The 25,047-nt window shown below is 38.6% G+C and overlaps 1 protein-coding gene across 1 annotated transcript in view; it reads left to right on the forward strand.

Moving 5' to 3' along the window:
- ANKFN1 (ankyrin repeat and fibronectin type III domain containing 1) overlaps positions 1 to 25,047 on the forward strand; it is a 564,723-nt gene that overhangs the window by 144,734 nt on the left and 394,942 nt on the right. The window contains exons 3-4 of the mRNA XM_079131399.1: positions 8,532 to 8,666; positions 23,130 to 23,331. Of these exons, the coding sequence (XP_078987525.1) occupies positions 8,532 to 8,666; positions 23,130 to 23,331 (337 nt within the window). The remainder of the gene's footprint in view (positions 1 to 8,531; positions 8,667 to 23,129; positions 23,332 to 25,047) is intronic.

Consider the following 25,047-nt stretch of genomic DNA (forward strand, 5'->3'; position numbering starts at 1 on the left):
GACGACAATTTCCTTCCTGGTGTGTCCCTGAATAGTCAGCACAGTCAACGGGTAGTCAGGCAATCTCCAGTTGAACTGTTACTGCTGACAACTTCATTTATGCCTGTGATTTTTGGCTAGGTCATTCATTTCCCAAGTATGGCAATATCTCCTGATATGCTAATGGGTTGAATGTAATTCTGTAAGCTTTTGAAGATGAACAACCCCCCTTCTGCCCAGTTTTGCCCTAATAAGGGAAAGAACCACAGCTACCATTAGGAAACAGCATTGCCACGTTCAGAGTTTTAGTGCAGAATGGAGCTGCAAACCACAAAGGCAGGAAATATTAGTGATTGGAATGATATAGTCTATGGGTCACTTAATGTCCCTGGTAACTGCTTTTGTGCCTGCTTCTACACTTAACATTCATATGACCAGGGCGTTCTACAATATAAAGTGGCCTTGCCAAGGACATAAAATTAGTTAATTATTGACTCCGGGAGTGAGGTGGGCTTTGATCTGCTATGCCCACTGTCAAAAAGGCTGCCTGAAATGGAAGGACCAGGTGAAAAATAAGAAATGGGACTCACATATCATATTCCACACCCAAGCTACAGTTTTTCTTTAAATATAAAGTGTGTTCCTCTGAGTTCTCTTTAATTCCAATCAATTAAACATGTATGTATTCAAAATCATCTACCACACACAAAACCCTGCTCCAGGGGCTCAGGAGGAAATCCTGATGATTAATGAGGGCTGAGTCCAATCCTCTCAGGGATTTCAGTGCAGTAAGTAGAGAGAGCCACAAGTCAGGAAGGTAGACTGTGCTGAGTTATGGGAACCACAAGGAGGAAGGAGAAAGTCACTTATCCCATGTGGAGACATGAAAGAGAAGTGAATATGCTGTCACAAGTCCATCTTCCTCAGTCCACCAGCCAATCTGAATTTGTTTAAGAGAATCTGGTCTCCTGAGAATAGGACTTGAGTCAACTTGCTAGTTCTGAGAGTTGGAACTCATTGGATTTCTAAGTGCTTCTTAGTGGCTGTTGTTAATGATCACTTCTAAGAATCCCAAATGACAATGGAGAAGCCCACACAAAGATAGGCTGTTCTTTTATTTACCCTGACACTTGTTTTCTTGACTTGTTGAAACCAGGTTCTATTAGGCAGTCTCCTGTTGTCAGCTAGAAAAGAGAGACTGGTTTTGTGACAATACTTTTACCAACAGATTATTTTTGACATTATGATTTTCTTTGTAAAAAAGGAGAAGGAGGAGGAAGAAGAACAGACAGCATAGGCAGAGGAGGAGGGATCTGCCTAAAACTCAGCAAACTCATTTGCCCTTTGGTGTTTTGACTTGTTCACTCTTAGGACCACTTTTGTCATAATTATGGGCTGTGTTCATGCCTGCAGGTAAAGTCCCTAGGACTTGATGTGTAGATGTACTGGTCCGTAGGGTTCTGGAGAAGTTGAAACTGTGTCGCCTGCAAAGTGCTGTATTATTTTAATCTGAACCAACTCTCTCTGGTTCATGAATTATCAAATTCTAGAGCATTAACCCCTTAGGTTAAAAAATATTTGCGAATTCCACACAACATCTTGAAGTAAGTGAAGACACAAAAAATCACCTTTGGCTTTGAATTGCCAACCAAAGTCCTCCCCAGGGAAAAGGCCAAAATGAGCTGTGTAAAGGGAGAAGGATCTCAAAGCCTCTGTGAGGGATCACAGCCTCTACCTCAACCCACTCCAATCCCAAGCTCACTGAACAGAGGCATGATTGAGAGCCAGTTAGCAACCCATTTATTGCATACACTGTTCTTTACGACCAAATCCAGTACATCCGAGAATACAGATGGCCCTGGGGATGTGTGAGAAGAGACCTGTGCGTACTCCTCTTGGAGAGATTTAGGTGAATACTGCCACCTATTGATAGGTGGAATATATGCGACAGATTCTACTCTGACCCGACGTGGTGCTAATGCTTATCAGAGCAGATCTCATTACTAGGTTGACCAAAGAATCTTAACGGCTCTAAAGTTTGTAACTCAATGTGATAAAAAAAAAAAAAAAAAAAAAAAAGTAAGCCTGTTACATTCATCTAAAAAAATATACTTCTAATAAGAGGCAAAGGAGCGAGGTAGAAATACCAGGAGCTTGGCACTCAGAGACCTGGGTTTGAGTCTCAGTTCAGCCCCTAAGTGCATATAAACAAGCTAATTAATCTCTCTGAACCTTAGTTTCCCCATCAATAAAAAGTGGATAATCCTACTTTGTAAGGTGTGAGAATTCAGTGATATTGCTGCACGGCACACAGAAGGTATTTGATCCGCGACAGCATTTACTATTACTTTTCCAGAGCTGTTCAAAGTACCCATTTGTGATGCGATGACAGGTAATGTGACAAACCACATCATGTATCACACCTGGTGAACTCTTCCACGTGCGTCAGTTATCCTTCAGCAATGTTCCTTGTCTGGTAGACTCTCTTTGACATCCAAAATTAGGACGGCGTGAACATAAATATTGGAACTTTAAGTGTGCCAATTGAGAAAATGAGGATTAATGGGCTTCATTACCAAACATCTCCTGACTGCCCCGGAGGATATATGGGGTTGAGTCGATAAAGAATTATGATAAAACTTTGGAGCTGCGTATAAATGGGGCTTTGTGACCTGCTGGATAGGGTTGAAACTGAGAGCCAGACCTCGGAGGCTCACATTCCTCCCTCGGCATGGTGTGGGGGATCCTGGGCTCCCACAGACAATAGGGGATTCATAGCCCGGGAACTCTAATGCTGACTGAAAGGAGGGTGGCAGCCAGAACAAGAGGACTTTTCAGAAGCGTGGACTCTGATTATCACCTCTGTGCTCCAGCCACAGAGAGGCGGCCGTGAGGACCTAGGAGGCTGTTCTTGGAAAGCTTTCAGTGAAGTGTTTGTAACCTCCTTAAGAGAATCCCGTTTCTCAAAAATGTGACGCTGGAAAATCTCCCATGATTAGTTCAGATAAACACTCTGTCATCGACTCCCACAAGAAGGAATACGAGCCATCTCTTTTTGAGGAGTTCTTTTGAATATCATGAGTCTAGGCTTCCAAGACTTAGAGAAGAACCCCAAAGGGGGGTTTCTCAGGATATTTTGGGGAACATTGCTTTTAATCTGAAAGGTCAACTGGGGCTTGAAACAAAATAATCAAGAAATAACATGCCTATGAACAGTCTGCACCTTTTGTGAAGGTCTGCTTTGGACTGAATAGCCATTCCCCTCCCGACCTCTTTCTTTTTTTCTTTGGGGCTTAGAAATTGAGAGGGAGGAGGAGGAAGAGTGTCACATTCATTACTAACAACTTCGCACATAATAAGCATGTTCAGATACACCCTGGGGTGTTAGTTTTCTTTTCCTATTTTTTGTCCCCTTTTTAGCTGCTCTCGATAAATAGCACATTTTATTTTTGAAAAAAGAATCAGAGCTGTTATTGAGCAGCCGCGCCCTAAGGAAGGTCAAGAGATTAGAGGACGGAAGTAGGCTGGCTGGACTCTCTGCTGACCACAGTAAGGGACCGCCGCTTTCTTCTCATAATTTAATTTTGAGATTCTGATGAAAAGGTACTCCCTTAAAAGAGTGAAAAATTGTTAGAAAATAGTCATCAAAAGGCAATCAATTTAATTTATGTCTTAGAAACAAACCGCATGTAACTAACTGCAGGACAGATATGCATTTGCAATGATATATGAACATTTTCAAAATATGGGCAGGATTTTGTAGCAGAAAGTGGACACTACTGGGTTCTGGTATTGGTAATAGTAGCTTTGGCCTCATTTCACAAGTATTCTGAAGTTCTAAATGTCACATTTCACAAACCAGAGAATAGTACACTGAAAGGAACCTTTGAAATTTAACAAGTGAGAAAACTGAGGCCTAATGACAAACAATAACTTGCCCAGGGTCACAGAGTGATGAGAAACAGTACCAGGACCCAAGCTCAAATCCCCTCTTCCCAGTCCCAAGTTCTTTCCACTGAGCAAATCAACTCCAAGGGGAAACCGCAAACTCACGTTAACTGAGAAAGTCCTCTTTCCAGGAAAACCTGCACCTCGTCCCCCTTCAAATGACCTTGCATGTTTCTCAAGGCCTGGACTGACTTCTTCAAAGCAGTCTAGGACACATCCTTGCAGCCCCAAGAACTCAGCGTCCTGATCTCTGTCTTTAAAAAGTGCACAGACTCTATCACAAATGCCCAAACTACCTTTATGTATGTGTCCTGGGATCATCAATGTTACCACTGTCTGTTCACAGGGGTTAAAACTTTAAAAAGTGACCTTCAACTTCTCCCTAGCTCTTTGGTCCTCTCCTACTTCCACCTGTCCTGCTGACTTGGGTTTTAAGTTCTACCTCCAGAGTGCATCCCATTTGCATCTCCTCATTTATGTTTCCACAGGCCTCCATCAGTGTCTTCCTGCCTCCAGGTTCTGACCACCTCAGAGAATTGTTCACAATGGCCAGACCGGAGGGCGTTTAGTCAACAGCACTGACATGCTCCTGCTCAAATTCCTGTCACCTACAGCATAAAGTCCATTAACATAGCATACAGCACAGTCCTCCTCAATCTGGTTCCTGCCTACTTTGAGACAAGCTCCACTGGATCATCCCAGCCCATTCACTCCAGTCCAGTGCACTGGACTACTTGTCCTCTCCAAATGGTCGGGAGCTCTGTGCCTCAACTTGGCTTCTCTTCAACCTCCAGAAGTCTTCATTCAACCACAACTAGTTCAAATGCAACCTTCCCTGTGAATCTTCCCTGAGCATTCCAAAAGGAAGTAATAATTCTTCTAAGTTCCTTCAGCACTTTGCTAAGGCATTTTTAATGGTATTTATTTAATTTTACCTGTAATCAGTTGGATTTCTCTCACAAGGCAAATCACTTTTGTCTTTGAGAAGATGCTCCATTCCTCTTCGTACCCCTCTCTGCCATATTGCCTCATCTAATGCTTTGCACATAATAAATGCTTGACTTTCTAATATTCATTGAGCACTGACTATCTGCAAGGCACTAGGCCAGGAAGTGTAAGAATTGGAGGAGGAAGATACAAAATAAAATACAATCCCTTTCTTCAAAGGATATCTTAATCTAATCACCAAGGCACCGTCACAAATAACATAAGAAAGTGAAATAGCTGGGAGGGTGGAATTGGGTGGAGGGGAAGTTCTGAATATGGAGCAAACATCCTCTGTGTTCCCACTGAGAACACTGGTATTATGACATGGAAGGTGGGGCAAGGAAGGAGAAGGAGGAAAGAAAGGGCAAGACTGCTTCTTGATCCCTTGTCTGTTTTGTAGTCATTACTAAAGTTCCCTTTAGGTCTGGCTGATCTAATCCATCCTTGCCCTAAAGCAAAGCAATCCTCCTAAAACAAGACTCTGATCACTTAACTCCATGTTCAAATGTTTGCTGTTCAATGAATCAAACATCACATAATTACAGGCTTATGCTAGGAGTTAGGGAGAATACCAGTTTGTAGAGATGAGACACACTTCAGGAAACAGCTGGAGAACAAAAAACAAGAACATGCTGTAAAAGTGCTAGGGAGTGCGGGGGGAGTAAAGGCGTGATCAGTAAGGGCTGAGATTCATCGAGAAGGACTAGAGGCAAGCTTTCGGGGGATGGTCACTTGGTAAGAAAAAGTACACATACCAAGAGAACTTTAAGTTTCCTGTTAATGCTGAGACTTTCCTTATTCTTTGATGTGGTTTATTCATTCATTCAATAAATACATGCTAGGCACTTCCACAAAACACTAAATATTTATTGAAAGTTCTCTGTGTGCCAGGAACTCTGCTACACAATGGAAACAGCAGTGAATAAGAGACTTTGCACTTAAATTCTTAAAATATAATGGAGATGGCTGATACTCCACAAATGCAATAAAACATGATTGATACGCTGATAGGAGAGCATCAGGTGTCACACTCTCAGGCCACAAAGCAAGGAATGGAGCAGACTGAGGGCTAAGAGACTATTCCTAGGAGGTGGCATTTAAGCCAAAACACTAAGGCTGCCCAAGAGTTAAGTCAGACAAAGGGGACTGAGCACCCAGGCAGAAGAATAGCATCTGTGATGGTCTGGCATTAAGAAAGAGTCTGACACATCCAAGAAACCATAGCATATTCCAAAAGTCTACCATGTGGAATGCAAATAGAAAGGAGTTGAGGGATTTGGCTAGAAAGGTAAGCAGCTTCAGATTGTGGAGAGTTTAACTAAGGTGCACGAAGGACTTTATGCTTTCTTGGTAGGTTTTGTGTCACACTGACACACTGTCACATCTACTAAATGCATAGTAAATGTCCACTGAAGAATAGATTAGTGAATGAATGGATCAATGAATGAATCTCCCAAAAAGCTTGAGTTTTTTGACTCAGACTTGAGTGCAGATTGTGTAGCCCTTATCCAAAATGCTTGGGACCAAAAGTGTCTCCAATTTTGGAGTCTGGAATGCTTGCATATGCGTAATGAGATATCTTGGGAATGGAACCTAGATCTAAACACAAAATTCATTTGTTTCTTACACACCTTATACACAGAGACTGAAGGTAATTTTATACAATGGTTTAACAGTTTTGTGCATGAAATTTTTGCTGCAGAATCTTCCACTTGTGGTGTCATGTAAGCAAAGTTTTAGGTTTTGGAGCATTTTGGTTGGATTTCAGAGTTTGAATTAACAATGTGCGACCCATATTTGCTCCAAGGAGTGGTTCTGTCACAGGGGTTTTGTCCCCTTAGGTGTGCATAGCAGATTGAGTTCATGACCCCTCTAGGCAGTTCCCTGAAATTAAGGGTCACTCAGACTCACCTGGCTTACCCCAGCAGATAGAATATATGTAAATCTGCATTAAAGTCAAAGGTTTTTTGTTTTTTTTTTTTAGACACTAGGGTAAATCTTTTTTCCTGGGAATCATTTAGACATAAGCTGTGAAAGGCTATCCTGGCCCTTTCTTAATCCTTGATGGAAGAAAATAACCTTCTGAACTCAAGGGCATGAATATTTCCAAATTAGATTATTCATAGCAATTCCATGAGGACAAAGTCCAAGAAGAAAAAGAAAGAATAAATGTTCCAGAGAGAGATTTTTGCCTTTCTAATAAGAACAGAAAAGGTAAGACAGTTGTGAAAAGTTAAATTGGGCTCTTCCTTTGGACACCCAGGTTTTCTAAGTCACTGAGCCTTGCCTCAGAACCCAAGTCCAGAGGAGCCAGCTGTTGGAGCAAATGAGCTCCTGCGGGGCGTTGGGGGCTGGGTGATGTATCTAGAAAGGGGGAGATTTTCAGGAGTACAAGATGCCATTCCCAGGATTCTAAGAAATTACCAAGCCAAAGATTACCACTCCACCCTCTTGCTTATAACCTTCTCCTGATTGTGACTGAAGAGTCACATTCGAAATTTAGGAGTTGATTTGACTCCAGGTCTAAATAACAGACCAGATTCAGTACCTAGTGAAAGAGTCCAAAATTATCCCTGAAGTCATCATAGCAGCTAAGCATTCATTTGGCAAAGACCGTGTCTGAATAGAGCTTGAGAAAGATTTTTAATGCTGTTGCTAAGGCTGTGGCGGGGGGCGGGGGTGGGGGGGGATTGTCTGTGTGTGTACATGCATGCAGTATTCATATGTGCTTCTATCAGCAAGGCCTCCCTGACATAATCAGCAGCCAGAGAGGGTCATTTGACATCTTATTTCAGGGAGAAACAAACAAACAAAAAAATGCCTACATGTGGCTTTCTAGGAAATCCATTTTGTGTTTCATTAGTCATATAAAGCATAACACTGTGAAAGAAGCCAGGTGCACCCATCTGTGGCTGGCACAGAAGCGGTACTGGAATCTTCTGCCTGAGTCTGAGCCTCTTGGTGTCCTAAGTGCCATGTCTGATGACTACTTTCTCAGACCTGCTTAGACAGAAACCTGAGACTAGGTTGAGCAGCCCCGACTGGATTTAGAGCTTCCTTAAGGGATCCCCTCAATCCTGCTGGGAGCATGCATGGGTGCCCCACGCTGAGAAAATGTGCTGCCACCTGTGTGCTTCTGGTCCCAGGCAGCTGTGGGACTAAGGGGCTGGCCCCAGAAAAGCTGGAGCTACAGATTTCTGCTTAGGCTCTTGGGTGCCAGATGATAATTCTTTCCCTGCCATTGATAAAGTGCAAAGCTAACTGGCTGACTCCCCGTCCCTCTGCTTACCCTGGAGCGAGTCAATTCAGACTCAGCATTGTTTGCCACAGAGCTTGTTGTTCTTGCATGCTGTTCCGAGTGGTCCTCACAGATAGGATGGGCTAAACACACAGAAGTCATGGCATCTTTTAACTACACGCACACAAGCTTGAGAAATCAAGCCTTTCCCAGGCTGCAGTCCCCAAAATATACTTAGATTCTGAGCCAGGCTGTTTCCCTCTCCCCTTCTCACCCTGTGCATCATTTGCTCTTTTATTTTGCATTAACAGTAGCTTAGTGATCATGGACTTCAGCTCTTGCCCGTAGTGATCCTGTTCGCGTTTTATTCTTTACACAGAATAGGAAGGAGGTTCGCTTGCTTTGCGCAGAGGCTGAGCCACAGGAGAAAGCAAAGCCAATGTGATTTATTGAATGAAAGCACTGGACAATTACCAACAACTTGTTCCTCTGCTGCCTCGAAAAACCTAAACTGGTAAGTAAAATTTATTGTTGTCTTTTTTCATGTGAATGTGGGGCTTTCTTAATCACTGATTATTTTTTAAAGGTGTTTGTATTGATGCGGTTTAAATGCTTTAAAAAAAATCTGCATCTTCCAAAGTTGACTGCAGGTGGTCCATGAGGGATGCAGCCAAGCACACACACAGTGGTCTGCAATAGCACATACACATCCATGTGGAGCCTGAAGGGTGGGGGCAGGGAAGCCCCCTTTCTAGTAATTGGGCATTTTCTTTGATTTTCATTGCAGTAAGCTTAGTCACATTAAGTGCTTGCATAACTGATGAGCAAAAAGCTATGAAAAATATATCAGTTTTATTGTATGAAATCATTTTCCAATCAGATTCTTGAATACCTACACCTGTTGGATCGGCTAAAGATGGGCCCTTTCATACTGACAATTCTGAATATGAACCCAGGCATACTGGTGTCTTACATCCAGTTTGCATGCTGGGCGTGTAGAGTAGAATGCCAGCATTCTGTCCATCCTGGGTGAGTATGCCCATAAACAACATAGTGATCATGATGCTGAGAAGACCTGTCAAAGGAACACAATGGACAGGCATCCAAACTCTTGTTTGACTCACTGCAACTTCCATATCTATGTTCCTAAGTTTTGCCTTTATTCCATTATCATGCTAGGGTGCACTAGGTTCAAAGCAGGTATTTTAAGTGACTTGTCATTCCAAGTGCTTGTTCTTGGCCTGGACAAGCCACAGGGAATACCATTGATAATCATGGGTGAGTCTGCTTCTGTTCCGGGTTCCAAAAATCCCCATACTCACTTGACTTCCTCATTTCCTAAATAAGATGTAAGTCAATATCTGAGGAGGAAGTGAATGGAGAAAGATACTGCTTTTCTTACCCTCCCTCGGTCTCCTCAGCCATTCCAATGAAGTTGTGGCCTTGGGTGCTGACAAAGATGGATGATGTTAGAACAGAGAGCAGCATGATTTTCCAAATAAAAACCAAAGTCAGGAAATCCGATGGGTGAAGTTTTGCCTGGTAAAAAGGATCCCCAGACACTCAATCGCAAGAGTAGGATCATTCTCCCATGAGAGTTGGCTATTTCACTATTGATGGCATTCCAACAGGAAGGAGACAGAATGACTTGCTTTTGTTAGGGAATGGGGGGATGTCAGGATAGTGGGGCACTTTTGCCAGTTCCCAGACTCATTTTGTGTTTTTGGAAAATTCTCTTAGCCTTCCTGGGTCTCCATCCCTCTGTTCCTTCCACCCCTTATAGTTTCAAAGCAGACATGCTAAGCTCAATTAACATATCCAAGAGCTACTACTTAAGCTCTTTTGTTAAAGGGTGCATTAGGTAAAGAAGGTCATTGTCCACTCACCTAAATCCAGAGAGACTATTCATCAGAATCCATGTGGAGCATGAAGGGTGGAGGAGGAGAAGTACCTTTTCTAGTAACTGGGCATTTTCTCTAATCTCTTTGCATCAAGCTTAGTCACATTAAATGCTTGCATAACTGATTAGCAGAAGCTATGAAAAATAAATTACTGTTTTATTATATAAAATCATTTTGTGATCAGATTCCTGAATGCCTACACCTGCTGGATCAGGTAAAGATGGGCCCTTTCAGGTTGATAATCCTGAATTACAGAGCCTCAGAGGAGAGCGTATGTAGGGTTGAGGGGCCACATGCTCCCCATCTAAGGAATGCAGAGCACTCGGAAGGAAGGAAGATCAGGAGAGAACAGAGCTAAAAATAAAATTCAAATTCAAATAAATAGGTAAATAAATAAATAATCAAACAAGTAGGTGAATATGTAGATAATCAGGATTGTTTTTCAAAGCTGATCAGTAATAGCTTTTCTCCTATACTTACAATCCCAAGATTCTAAAGGTCTTCAATGTATTGAAACAAATATGTAAGTATTTTTCAGGGAGTAGTTCAGGTGTGGGTAGACTCCATGTACAGAACAGATTTGCTAGTTCTTCAAATTACCCCCACACACTTGCACATGGAATTAAAAACTGTAAATATATTATAAGTTAAGGAGATTCAAAAGCCTCATTTGCCAAACAAACTGTCTCAGCTCTAGGATTAGGTTACCCAAAATACTTTAATTAGGGATCCTGTTAGGTATTGCTCTTTTACAAAATACAAACATTCTTACAAGCAATAACAAATTAAGCCACTGTTATCTTATCACAAATGAATGCATTAAACTTTTTTACCTCAAGGGCACCCCAAAGGATATTGAATTATTATGGTATTCATTATTAGACTTTCTATTAACTTCATACTTGTCTCTAAGAACTTCCTTTACAATTAGTATTTCACTCTTAATCAGAAAAGTAGGAAGTCCTTAGGGTAAGCTATTTCCTTCTTCATATGGAATATTTGAATAAGACAATGCCAATACTTGAATTAGACAATGTCAGCTAGATTTCTTTTATAGGCCCTTAAGAGTCACCTCGGGTTTCATGATCATTTTAGCCCCTCCATCCAATCACTAACCAAGTCTGGTCCTTTTAATTTCATCTTTTGAATTTGTCTAGCTCTCTCCATCCCTGTGTTCCACAAGCTCTCACCAGTGCTCATGGGACATTTTCAAGAGATTCAAACTTCAGTTTCCTCTGCCACCATTATCACACTCCTTTCCTTTCAGTAATCTTCTGGCTGCTACCAGAGTAATTCTCTAAAAATACAGATCTCAACTTTAAGGAAAAATGTGTGTGTGTGTGTGTGTGTGTGTGTGTGTGTGTGTTTAAACAACACATATTAATTGTACGTATTTACAGGGTACAGCATGACATTTTAATACATGTATACAATGTGCAAAGATCAGATGAGGATAATTGGCATATCCATCACTTAATGGTCTCTGTGCTCCCCCGTTGTGCACAAGTTAAAATATGTGTTCCTTATCGTGGGTCAGAGGTCCTGGATGATTTGACCCTGCTACCTTTCCAGGTTTCTTCCCCAAGGTCCTGGCATTGTCAATGAAGTATTCCACTGTGTGTCAAAGTTCAGAGGACTTTCATCCAGAGGGCTTCCATTACCCCTACCCCCTGACCCTGACCTACCAGTCACACCATGACCTTTCTCATCACAGTATCCTTATGCCTCGAATGCCCTTATCTATCCTTGCTCATCAATTCCTCATTTCTCATTCCAAATCCTTTTCAGGCATCACCTTCTTTGACCCATTTCCCCACCACCTCTTCTCCCATGACCTTCTCCTGTCACCCACAAAGCCAACCACTCACCCCTCTGTGCTATTTCTTTGTCTTAGACTGCTTAAGGGAAGTGTTTGGAGGCTAAGAACTCAGATCCAGATCCAGAATGCCTGCATTTGAATCCCATTTCTACCCTTTACTAATGCCTCAATTTCTTACCTATGTAAAATGGAGATAATAACAGTCCTTCCTTCAAATGACTATTATAGAATTCAAGAAGTTAACAGATGTAAATGCCATGCAATGGATTTTATATATACGTCACCCCCAAATTCACATGCTGAAATCCTAATGTTCAGGTTGATAATATTAGAAGGTGAAGCCTTTGGGTGGTGGTAAGGTCACAAAAGCACAGCCCTCATGACTGTGACTAGTGCCTCCCAAAAGCACCCAGCAGCTAGCTACCTCCTCTCACCATGTGAGGACACAGCAAGAAGGCTCTGTGAACCAGAAAGCATCCCTTGGTCAGACACTGAATCTGCAGGCACATTTTTCTTGAACTTCTCAGCCTCCCGAACAAGGAAAAATGAATTCCTGTTGCTTATAAATTACTCAATTTATGTTGGTTTGTTAAAACAGCCTGAATGGACTAAGATGGGCATTCTTCTAAACATTACCTAGCACATAGAAGGTGCTATGGAAATAGAAACTCTTGTTATTATCCTATTTCACACTCCACTCTATTTGATAGCTGTATATTTGTTTTGCTGTCTTCCTTTCTAAGCTATCAGAGCCTCGAGGACAGGAGTTAGGTAAACAACTCATCCTAATTTGCCTAGAACATTCCTGGTTTAGCACTGGGAGTGCTGCATCCTGGAAAATCCCTCAATTACAACAAACCAAAACCGCGGGATACTCTACGTGAAACTCTACCTTATTTGCTTTCAAATTTCCAGGGTCTATCACAGGATCCATAAGTTGCGGAGACCATCCATAAGTGTTTACCAAACTATAGAATCAATGTTAATTGATTCCACCTTTTTCCCCATAAACATATGCTTTAAAACTTCAAAATGTCAATTCTCTTTTTGTCATGAAGTCACAACTGACCTTCCAAAACTTAGAAGAGAACTGTATATATATATATATATATATATATATATATATATGTATGTGTAATATCATATATATTATGGTTATAATACATATATATAGTATATGTGTGTAATATAATTATATGTCTGTATATATGCATGAAAATTCTAGAAAGGTTGCTTTCACTCTGTTATGCCATCATTATAATAGTTCAGCCACCCTTTAGCAATCAAAGGCATACATGTTAACAACATGTGGAAAATGAAAGGGGTCAAACTTTTTTTCTGTCTAGTGATAGGCAGGTTGAAAGCTGAAGGTCCCCTAGTTCACATCACAGCCTGAAGAGCAATATTGTCCCAGACAGAAATGTTCCCTTCACTGAATATCTATCTGTCCACCCAGCTGTCAAGAATGGCTAGAACTTCTATTTCTAATATGCGACATCTTACAACTGTTTCTCATCCAAATTGACTCAGATCTCTCTTCACAGTACAAATACAATGAAAAATTCCCACAACCAAGATCCAATGAAGCATGAACTCTGGAAGTGCCAGAACAGGACAAGTCTTGTCTCCAGAATCAAGATCTAGAAAGACAGCCAAATCGAGCTACCTTAGGAATAATAATAGTAGAGTTGTTAAGAGCATAGGATTTGGGGTCAGAGTTCAAATCTTGCTGCTTATTTACTGGATATAAGGTCTTAGACAAGTTGTGCAACTTCTCTGGGCCTAAGGATATACAATAGTACTTACTTCCTTGTAACATTATTATTACATTTCATTTAACAAAGCTTGATTATCATTGATCTATTGGGTTTTGGGAGACACAACCTCAGAGAATCGGGGTGAAGGAAAGGGGGTATGAAAAATGGTGGAATGAGACAGACATCATTAACCTATGTACATGTATGATTGCATGAATGGTAAGAATCTACATTGTGCACAACCATAGAAATGAGAAGTTGTACCCATTTGTGTACAGTGAATCAAAATGTAGTCTGTAAAAATAAAAAATAATTAAAAAATAAAAAATAAATGAAATTCTGACACGTTACAATATACAAAAAAAAAAAAAAGAAGAGGGATGAGGAAAATCAAATGAAGGTGCTTTGTAACTGAAATACCCAGAGCGTCACAAGAACACATATTCTTGTTTATTTGTGTGTTGGCATCAGAGAAGCCCCCAGGAAAATTCATAGGAGAGGCATGTAGAAGAAATTACCTGCTGACTACAATTAGTCTCCTGTCACTTCTTGGTCTAGTTTTCCCCATTTCCCAGTCTCTCAAGGTAGCCATCAGTGAGTCGGACCCTCCTTGGGTCCTGCTGGGTCTGGGGTGCTGCAGTATAGTTACAGCAAGCCAGAGCTCGCCCTCCAGGGAGACAGTGGTGGTGTTAAGGCAGGGTGGTGGACGTCAAGGTTCTCTGAGCAAGCAGCCAAGCCCAGGGAACAACAGGTGGTGGTAAGGGAGGTCTGGGGGACACCTTCTCCACAGGCTCCTCTTGTCACTTTGATCCTGATTTTCCAGTACACTGTCACTTCTTTTACAGTTCACCTCTTCATGTATTCACAGGTCCTTTACAAGTCCCGCATAGACAGATAAGGCTATAATATTTCAAAGAGCAGAAGTTTTTGATAAGTCAAATTTATCAATTATTTTATGGTTTGCACTTTTTGTATCTTTAAGAAACCTTTTATTCAAGTTTGCAAAGATTTTCTCCTATGCCTTCTTCCAAACGTTTTATAGTTTTACCTTTTACATTAGGATCTATGATCTATTTCAAATTAAATTTTGTATATAATGTGAAGTAAGGGTTGATGGTCTTTTTTGAAAAGATTACTTTTTCCCTATTGAATCACTGGCACATTTTCAAAAGTCAATTATATATGTGCAGGTTACCTCTGGGATCGTCAGTCTACTTCATTCATTTGTTTCTATCCTAATGTCATTTTCTTTATCTACATAGTTATTCTTAAACTGATTCCATATGTCTTGGTTACCATAGCTTTATGTAAAGTCTAGGAATCAGGTAGTATAAGTCTTCCAACTTTGTTCTTTTGTTTCAAAATTATTTCGGCTATTTTAGATACTTTCCATTTCTTTAAAAATTTGGAAATCAGATTATAAATCTCTACTAAAAAGAACTCCTAGCATTTTGATTGGGATTGCATTGAATATATATGTAATTTTGGAAGACTCACACCTTAACAATATTAATTCTTCCAATTGATGAACAAGGTGTAGTCTATATTTGTTTAGTTCTTCTTTAATTTCATTCATTAATGTCATGTAGTTTTCAGCATACACTTCATACAGTATTTTTCATATATTTTGTTATGTTCATGCCTAAATAGATTTTTGCAGATTAATTTATTCTACCTAAACTTTTATGTCATCTGAAAAAGAAGCTTATTTTACTTTCTTTCCTGTGTGTGTGTGTGTGTGTGTGTGTGTTTGTAGTATATTTATTTATCTTGCCTTCACTTACTACTTAGAGTGTCCAGTATAATATAAAAAGTAGCAGTAGACACTTTTGCCTTGCTTCTGATTCCAGAAGGAAGCACTTGATGTTTAATCATTAAGTTTGATGTTGGCTATAGGATTTATATGTTCTCTTTATCAGGTTGAGGAAAATTTCTTATATTTCTGGAAGATTTTTTTTCAAGCATGAATGGATGTTGGATATTATTAACATCCATTCTGCATCTGTGAAGGTGACCAAATTGTGGTTTTTTTTTAATTATTATTACTTTTCTCTTAATGCAGTGAATTACAGAGATATTTATGGTGGTCAAATGTTATAGCAACCTTGCATTCCAAGAATAAACCTTGCTGGATTTTAATTGCTAAGATTTTGTTGAGGCCTCTGTGCTCATTACAAATATTAGTCCATTCTTCTCTTTTCTTGTGAAACGTGTGTGTGTGTGTGTGTGTGTGTGTGTGTGTGTGTTTAAGAAAACCAGGCCAGTGATACCAACCATTAAAAATGAAGACAGACTTTTAAAACAGTGTAGTGTTGAAATTGGTATCATTTTTTCTTAAATGTTTTGCAGACTTTTACACTTAACATGACTTTTGTTAAGGATTTTAGAATAAGTGAAACTATGAGGATGCAGAAAAAGCAGAACTAGAGTTGATTCTCCTATGGAGATATCCTCCTAGATAACTATCTCCTAAAACCTAGTCCTGTAGCCACATTGTCCCTCAGCCAACCATATGTACCCCTTATTGAAGCTCAGGTCTCCTAAGCCTTTCTGAAGAAAAATGAAAGATCTATCCTTATTTTAGAGTAAATGCCATGGGTTTTAATTTTTCTTGTGAAAATAATAGCTGACAAACAGATAAATAATTGTATAGCTACATGATAGAATACTACTTAGCAATACAAAGTGAAGAACTATCGATATAGACTATCTCACTATCTCAAAATAATCCAAGTTATAGAAGCTGGATTAAAAAAGGAGTGCATACTGATGATTCCATTTGTATGAAATCCTAGAACATGAAATTCAACCTATTATATCAGAAAACAGACCTGAAATTTCCTGGAAATAGAGGGGCTAGCAAAAGGAGTTCATTTAGGGGAGAAGGAGAAGGATTACAAAGAGACAACGAATCTTTTTATGATGATAGAAATGATGATTATCTTGACTGTAGCAATGGTTTCACAAGTGTACATTCATGCCAAGGCTTATCAAATTGTACCTTTTAAATGCATGCAGTTCATAGCATGGCAGTGACACCTCAACAGAGCTATTAGGAGATGATAGCTAGTATTTATTAAACACCTATTTTTAGGTACTCTGCTAAACAATTTACATATATCCTCACCACACTGAAAACTCTGATATCTCTTTTAGATTATTACGTGACTATTGTTATTCAGATGAGGAAAAAAACATTAATGATGAGGAAATTGAAGCCTAGACAAACTAAATAACTTACTCAAGGGCATATAGTTAATAAGCAGAAAAGTCAAAATCTAAAACTTGGGTCAGTAGTATATCAAAGTCCTAATTTTTAATATCGTGCTTAAAACTCCCACGATTATCTTGGGGTTGAAGAAGGGAATACGGTGTAATGAAGACCTCCACCTATGGATGTTTTCTGTGAAACTGGCTAACAAGGAATACTCTCAAAAGAGTACTATCCCAAATGTAACAAGAAAGAGTTTCCCGCTCTAGTCTCCTCCCAGGACTCTGTATCTATATTACCTATCAGGTATTTCATTCAACATCTGAGTCTTTTTTCTTTCCAGTTCAATTTAGTGATGCAAAGAGTACTCTTGCTATGGTTTCCAAGACATCCTTGTAGTTGCTAGATCCTAGCAAGAATTATATGCCACATTCAAACAAAGTAACCAAGGGGAGGTTAATAATGGGAACATTTACAAAGGAGTGAACAGATTTAAAAAAAAACACAGTAAGGTATAGCAAAGCCCAAAGGAACAAAAGGAGGGAGAAATCTCTGTAACACAGAGAAAGCAGCTAAATAGAAAAGGGGTATCTGACAGAAGTACCACCACCCCATGCTCCAGTTTCCTACTGGGTCTCCAGTTGGCTAGGTAATATTAAGTTCATGAACAAAGACTGCCTTTCTATTTATTTAGTTTTTCTTTAACTCGTTCCAACAATGTTTTATAGTTTTCAAAAAATTAGTTTTTTACTTACCTGGTTAAATGTATTCCCAAGCAGCTTAATCTTTTTGATACTATTGTAAATGAAATTATTTTCTTGATTTCATGGTCAGTTTAACTCAGAAAGAGGAAACATAACTTAGAAGATTTATTCACATTTTTTATGTTAATATAGTTTTATGTTTAGCTATATAGTTTGTTTACTCATGCTCTTTCTTCATGTGGATTTGAGTTATATTTTGTGTTCTTTTATATCAGCCCAAAGGACTCTTCTTTAGGGAAGTCCTAATACCACATTCTTTCAGTTTTTGTTTATCATCTTTGTAATATCAGAATTGCCCTTGCATTATGAAGGTATAGTTTTGTTGGATAGAGAAAAATCTCATTTTAAAGTCCTTTTCTTTCATCACTTTCAATAGTTCATTCCATTTTTGGCCTTCATGGTTTCTGGTGAAAGATTAGCTGATATATTTTTAAAGATCCTTTGCATTTGACAAGTAATTTTTCTTGTGCTATTCATAAGAATCTTTGTCTTTGGGTTTTGACAGTTTGATAATCCTGTATCAAGGGGTGGATTTCTTTGAATTTATGCTACTTAGAACTTCCAAGCTTGCAGATGTGTAGGTCAATATTTGTAATGTACAAATCTATTACTATCCTCAAATATCCTTCCGAAAATCCCTCTTTCTTCTGGGAATCCTATTATGCATTTGTTGGGACACTTGAAAATGTCCCACACATCTCTGAGGCTGTTAATTTTCCTCCATTTTTTTCTCCTTCTCCTCAGACTGGTAAATTTCAATGGATTTATCTTCAAACTTGCTGATTTTTCTTGTGACTGCTCAAATATGGTGTTGAATTCCTCTAATGAATTTTTCATTTTAGTTATTAGACTTTTCAATTCCAAAATTTCCATTTGTTTCTTTTTTTTAAAATTTCTGTCTCTTTACTAATAATCTCAATTCAGACACCATCCTAATGGTTTCTTTTATTTCTTTACACATGATTTACTTTAGTTCTCTGAACATATTTAAAATAGTTAATTTATAGTCTTTGGGCATTAAATCCAACATTTGGACTTCTTTGGGGTAATTCCTATTGACAAATTTATTTTCAGGCTATGGATCATAATTTTTGTTTCTTCACATCTCAAAATTTTTTAAAACTAAGCATTTTAATAATATAATGTGGCAACTCTGAAGATCAAATTAGATTCTTTTCCCTTCTCAGTGTTTGTTTTTGCTGCTATTGTTGACTGATATTTTAGAATTAAATTTTCGAAGTCCATTTTCTTTGTCATATGTGGCCACTAAACTCTCTGCTTGGTTAACTTAGAGGTCAGATAACAACTTGACAAAGATTTCCTTAAACACCTATAATCAATACATCTCCCTCTTGTGGAAGAACTCTGTGTGTTAGACCACACTAGGTGGTTGACATCTCTGTCTTAGCCTTCATTTCCTGTTTTCATGGAGTGTCAAAATCAGATAAAAATGAAAATTTAGGATATTCTCAGAAAGGTGTGTTGATTGATTGATTGATTGACCATGTTCTCAGCCCTGGGCATATTATCAGTTAGATTCATTGAAATACGTCAGAGCTTTTCAAAGCCCTCTGTGCATATCTCATTCCCCTACATTTGAACAACTTTAAACAATTATTAAACAATTGTTGATGTTTATTTTTGACAAATATCCTAAAGTAAAAGGCCATTTGCCCTTGGTGTGCTCCAAGTCAGATCAAATAAAGACAAGCCTTATATGTGAGGTCTTTCAGGGAGCTATCAGGGGTGTCAAATAATGACGATTCTCTGGTAGTAGAATTTTGAAGGAGTTCCAACCCTGTCCTATCCCCTACGGTGGCTGACATAGTACACTTTTTACCATGAATGTGGACTAGTTGTTTTCAAGGTTACCATAGAGCTGAAGAGGTTAGGAATAAAGCAAAATAACATGCTGCAAAGCTGGTCATTCTTCTTCTGGAATAAGTATTCCTGGATTGCTGCAAGCCTTTGTTTAACCTCCAGGATTCTGAAAAGTTAATTCTGATAACATTGCCAGTGTTCTCATTGCTTTTATGGAGGAAAAGAGTCTTAAAGTTCCTTTCTTTGCCCTTCCCACTGGTATTCTATTTATTTTTAGGGTTTTTTTTTGTGAAATTTTTATTTAGGTATATCACTTGTTAATGACCTTTTTAAAGTTCCAGTTGGAGAACTTTTGCCTTTTATTAGGAAAAAGGTAAACTCTTTAGTATATTGTGCTCACAAATATATTCAATCTTAACCCTGCTGCTTTATATTTGCTAATATTTTTTCAATTATTTTTAGATTTATCTTTATTTGACTCTTTTCTACTCTAATAGTCCAAAGTTCTCCTTCCTAGTTGCTTTAATATTAGCTACTAGAAAGAAACATCCCAAAATATCGGAACTTCCATTTTTCTGTCAATATAAAAACTAAAGACTATAATAAGTACATAAAATCAGATTCAAGACAATTTTTAAAACAAGCAAGGAAATTAAATCATTACAATATACTTCAGTATCTCTATTTTGGGAAGAAGACTTGGGGTAACAATTGCTACTATTAATCAAGTGGTTAAAATGTGCCAAACAAGATAGTACCTTTCATATTGATTAATATCCACAATTCATAAGAAATATACTGTTAATCCCATTTATATATGATTAAATAAACTCAGAAAATTTAAATAAGGTGTCCAAAGTCATATAGATTGCAGGTAACAATGTCAGGATAGACATTTGGGTCCACCAAATTCCAGAACCAAAGCTACACTGATTTTCAAATGCTTGTCTCTTTCCATAAGAGTAGAAAAATCAAGAGCAGTTGGGAAAGGCATTCATATTTATAAACATAGATAACAGAAAATTGTCTTTGTCACTATCTCTCATCTGGCAGAATTTTAAATATAGAGGAGAATAAGAGAACATAATGATAGATGAAAGCTAGAAGAGTGGAAACATACTGAAGAATAGCCTGGAAGAAAGGGACAGCTGGGGGAGTGTGAGAAGGGAGTCAAAGAGACAGAGAAAGTCAACCTACTTTGACGGAAGGAAACAGATGGGAGATGAGCAAAGACAAAAGGGGCCCTGTGGGTAGGTGTCATCAGTTAGAGGGCAAGTCGCTGGAATTTGATCAATCGGCAAGAATTTATTTACTGGACTCCTGGGCATTGTGGGAGATACAAAAGAATGTAGAGTTATTTTGGGAACGATAATGATGTAGACAAGACAGATGGCTTAAACTGGGGCATTAATGCTGAAGGAAAAGACTAGAGACAGAAGGCAGAAATAAAGAGGTTAAGGCAATCCCCATGTGATCCAGCTTGCATATGAATCTGGAATTTTTGTTGGCATGAAAAAAAATAAAAGTAGAAGAAATCCTGTAGCTGCGATTGAAGCAAAGGTAAAGAATTTGTAGGTAGAAGGACGAAGATGACAAATAACCTAACTTTTCATTTTCTGCCTTTGTGAATATTTAAAATGACTATAAACACACACACACACACACACACACACACACACACACACACACACACAATACTGACAATGCCTTCTGTCATTTTTCCAAGTGTTAAACATGCCCACTCAGCTAAGACTGGGTAGGGCCTGATGGATGTGATTAAGTCTGATTTTTGTCTGACAACCATGCAAGGAACCAGAAAGTCTTTCTGTGATGGAGGAAGTTGCAAGCAAGACTTAAAACATGCGTAAGGACATTTAACAATGGCATGAAGATGGTTTTCCCTTGTCGAAGTGAAAGTAATTAAGGTTGGTTGGTGCCAGTGAACATGGAACCCAGCTGAGAAATATGACAAACATTCCAGGTCTTTCTCCTCTATGGCAAGTAACAGACTCCCCTATGTGCACTCATTTTTTCTGAAGTATCTATAGATATTTTCTATAACAAAAACATTACCTTCTATGAGTCTTCCTGTATACTAGGCTCTTTGCATGCATCGTGATGTCAAATTCTCACAAGAATAATATGTAGATAACATATTATCCCCATTTTATAAAGGAGAAAAATTAAGTAACTTGTCCAAGATCACACAGTCAGTAGGTGAAAAGTGTAAGAATTTATATTCTAATCTGTTGTATTTCTTTTACCTTGATCCACATTTTAGGCACTGAGGATTTTACAGTCCTCACCCTTGAGGAACATATAAACTAGCTGGGAGACAGAAAGCCAAGCTATTGTAATATGATTGCCATAAAGGCACATGCTAAGTGAATGAGTAAAGAAACGTATAAATTTGCCTGGGAGTGTCAGAGACTTCTTGAACACAGACTTTAAGGATCAATAACCATTTCCAAGGTGATGAAAACAGAGATGGACTTCTCATACATATAAAGTAATACATGCAAAGACCCAAAGGTAGAAAACCTTTGAATTATTTAGTAAAAACTCCAAAGAGTTCAGAAGGACTGACATGTAGAAGTACAGTAGCAGATGAGAAAAGCACTTGTATCTGAGGCTAGAGAATTTAGATTTTTATCTTTCGGGAACTGGAGAATCAATCAATAAAATATATTGCCCAATAAAATATTTTCTACACAGTTTTATATTATAGGATCTGTAAAGGTGTGAACACTTAAGGTCTAGAGATGACCTCAAGGTCACAGCTGAGTAGCAATGGCAGCATTACTAATAAAGACTCCACTCAATTTGATAGGAGGTGTTTGGAAGGCAGCAGCATGCCCCAGAGGCTTCCTTCCTCCCTCATGAAAACTCTTTGTATTTAAGTACACTGGCCAGTGATTTCATTTGTGCATTTGCTCATTCAAAACATACACACACACACACACACACACACACACACACACACACACACACACACCAGGTAGCCATAACCTTTGTAGCATCAATATTTCAATAACAATACCCCAAATAATGGTGGGTGACTTTTGAAATGGCATGACTGATCTCCTAAAAGAGATTGATCTGTTAAAAGAGATTTTCAGAACAACAGCCAAGTACTATTTGAAGAATGCACATCAAGAGTGCCCTGGAGGATCTCTATCCTGGGCACACTGGGGTAGTTCACTAAGTGGACACAATTAACTTCAAAATTGGACTGTTATCCTCAAGAGAAGTGGGGGGTATGCAGGGAACAACTATACTTTTTTATCCACCCAACAAAGTCAAGGTAAATAGAAAAGTACTAATTGTACTTATCCAAGAATAATCGCACATACCCTTAGGTTACAGAATTGACACACCTCCTCAACTGGGTGAGAGATCCAAAGACTAAGTTCATATCACACACACACACACACACACACACATACACACACACACACATATATATATCATATATCATATATATGTAAATGAATGTATACATATAGTAAATGGAGGTTGTCATTTCATTCCTGCACCAATCAGCTCTGTGGCCATAAACAAGCTACTTCCTTTACCAGGAAGAAACTCGGTCAGATGATCTTTGACGTTCCTTCCAGTTATAATATTATATTAGGATTCCAGATGGTTATTATCAACTTATAATTCTATCGTGTAAATAATACATCAGATTTTCCTTTTCCTAGGAACTCTCGTGTGAAAATGACTCAACAAATGCAGAATTTACATCTTTCCCAGTCAAAGAAGCACAGTGCCCCATCATCCCCCAATGCTGCCAAACGCTTGTACCGGAATCTCTCCGAGAAACTGAAAGGGAGCCACTCCTCGTTTGATGAGGCCTATTTTAGAACAAGAACTGATCGGCTGAGTCTTAGAAAGACCTCGGTGGTAACAACAAAATTCTTTTTATTCTTATATCGTTGGATTTGTTCATTTATGCTTGAGTTTAAGGAAATTCTAAGATGATTCACATTTCTTTCTGAAGCTCATGATTTTACAGTTTTATAAATGCTGAAATAGGGTCTGGCAAGGCAGGAGGTGCACCTGTCCATGATGGTGGACAAAGTATGAGTGATTGTGATATTTTCCTTTCTTTTTCTTAACTTCTTTCCCTTTATTGTTTCTGTCGCTACTAGACTAAATAAACCAACCAAAAAGTTAGCAATTTGACAAATATGGACTCTCAGATTAAATAAGTTTTTTGAGAAATCCAGTGATCATTCAAATAGTAATATTATTTACTTATTTCTAATGTATACTTCACGTGCTTTTCAAAGGCATTCAAAAGAGAATCCAGGCAAAGAATGCATATTTATTATATAATGGCTAGGGGGAGAAGGGATAAAAAGCAAAAAAAAAAAAAAAGAATTAGAAAAAAATATATGGAGAAAAGAAACACACATACCAAAAACCTAGGCAAATAGACTACATGAAATTTATTATGACATTTATCTTTGAGTTCCCAGGCAGTCAAAGCAGAAAAGGAAACAGAACTGCTTTTGGCATCCCATTAGCTGATAACTGAAAGTATATCAGTCCATCAAGAGAAATGAGTATTTTCCTGCTGCTAAGTCATCTGGCCTGAGTAGATGTCATAGTAAACAGATGATAGAGAAGAGTGAAGAGAAGTATTGGTGATACCATAGATGTCCTCATATAGTAGTCTTCTTTATTGGCCCTGAGTAAAATCTGAGGGCATAACATTCACATGTTCAACAAGGGTATTTTTGCAAGGTGTAATGGCTCCATTTGTTTGAACTTTAAACAGAGTGAGTCCTGACCTTTCCAGATAGAAGCAAGTTAGAGTTTGCCAATAAAAGCATAGAGCAGGAAATGACTTAAGAGCGAGGGTAAATATGGATCATGAGAAATTAGAAATACTAAGAACCAAAAACAAATACACACTGTGGACAGGGCAGCATTTTAACTTTGAACTCATTTGTTTTCTAATACATTTTCTTGTTTCTAACTCATCTTCTGGGAGGGTTTGGCTGTGGTTAAGATCATAACCCTTCAGTTTAGCAGATTGTGGACAAAACACTTTTCCACTCAGCAACTTGCTCTGTGGCAAAGAGAACTGCATACAAAAATAGCTCTATCCCCTGAGTCCCCACTGTCAAAATGAGCATTTGCATAATCACTTCATATTTTCCTCAGTTCCCATTTCATTGGACATACTCAGTTAAAACCAACCAGTAGTCTCAGAGACAATCAATTTTTAATGAGACTAAAAATAAAAACTGCCCATCTAAACATTTGATCACTAAAGGTCTTCCACATGCTAATCAGGCAACCATGGTGGTAAGTCAAGATCAGTGGTAAGTCAAGATCAATGGTATTTCAACATTTTAAAGACCAAGCAACTCTTGGAGAAGATAAGTAGTGTATGTGTTGGTCTTCTCCCATGAGCTGCAGAAATAACATGAGAGAATTCTAGCAACTTCCTCATGCTAGACCTTTGAAAGAACCATATAATCCATCGCTATTTTTTTTCTATAGCTGGTTTGTTTTTCATGAGTATCCAATTTCTGGCCCTCTCAGGTCCCCAAACAATTAGCCACAAAGCCACTGAAACTCTCCCTGGACACTTCCACTTTTGCCCCT

This window comes from Sciurus vulgaris (assembly GCF_902686455.1).
Source record: "Sciurus vulgaris genome assembly, chromosome: 3".
In the NCBI taxonomy this organism is placed as follows: Eukaryota; Metazoa; Chordata; class Mammalia; order Rodentia; family Sciuridae; genus Sciurus; species Sciurus vulgaris.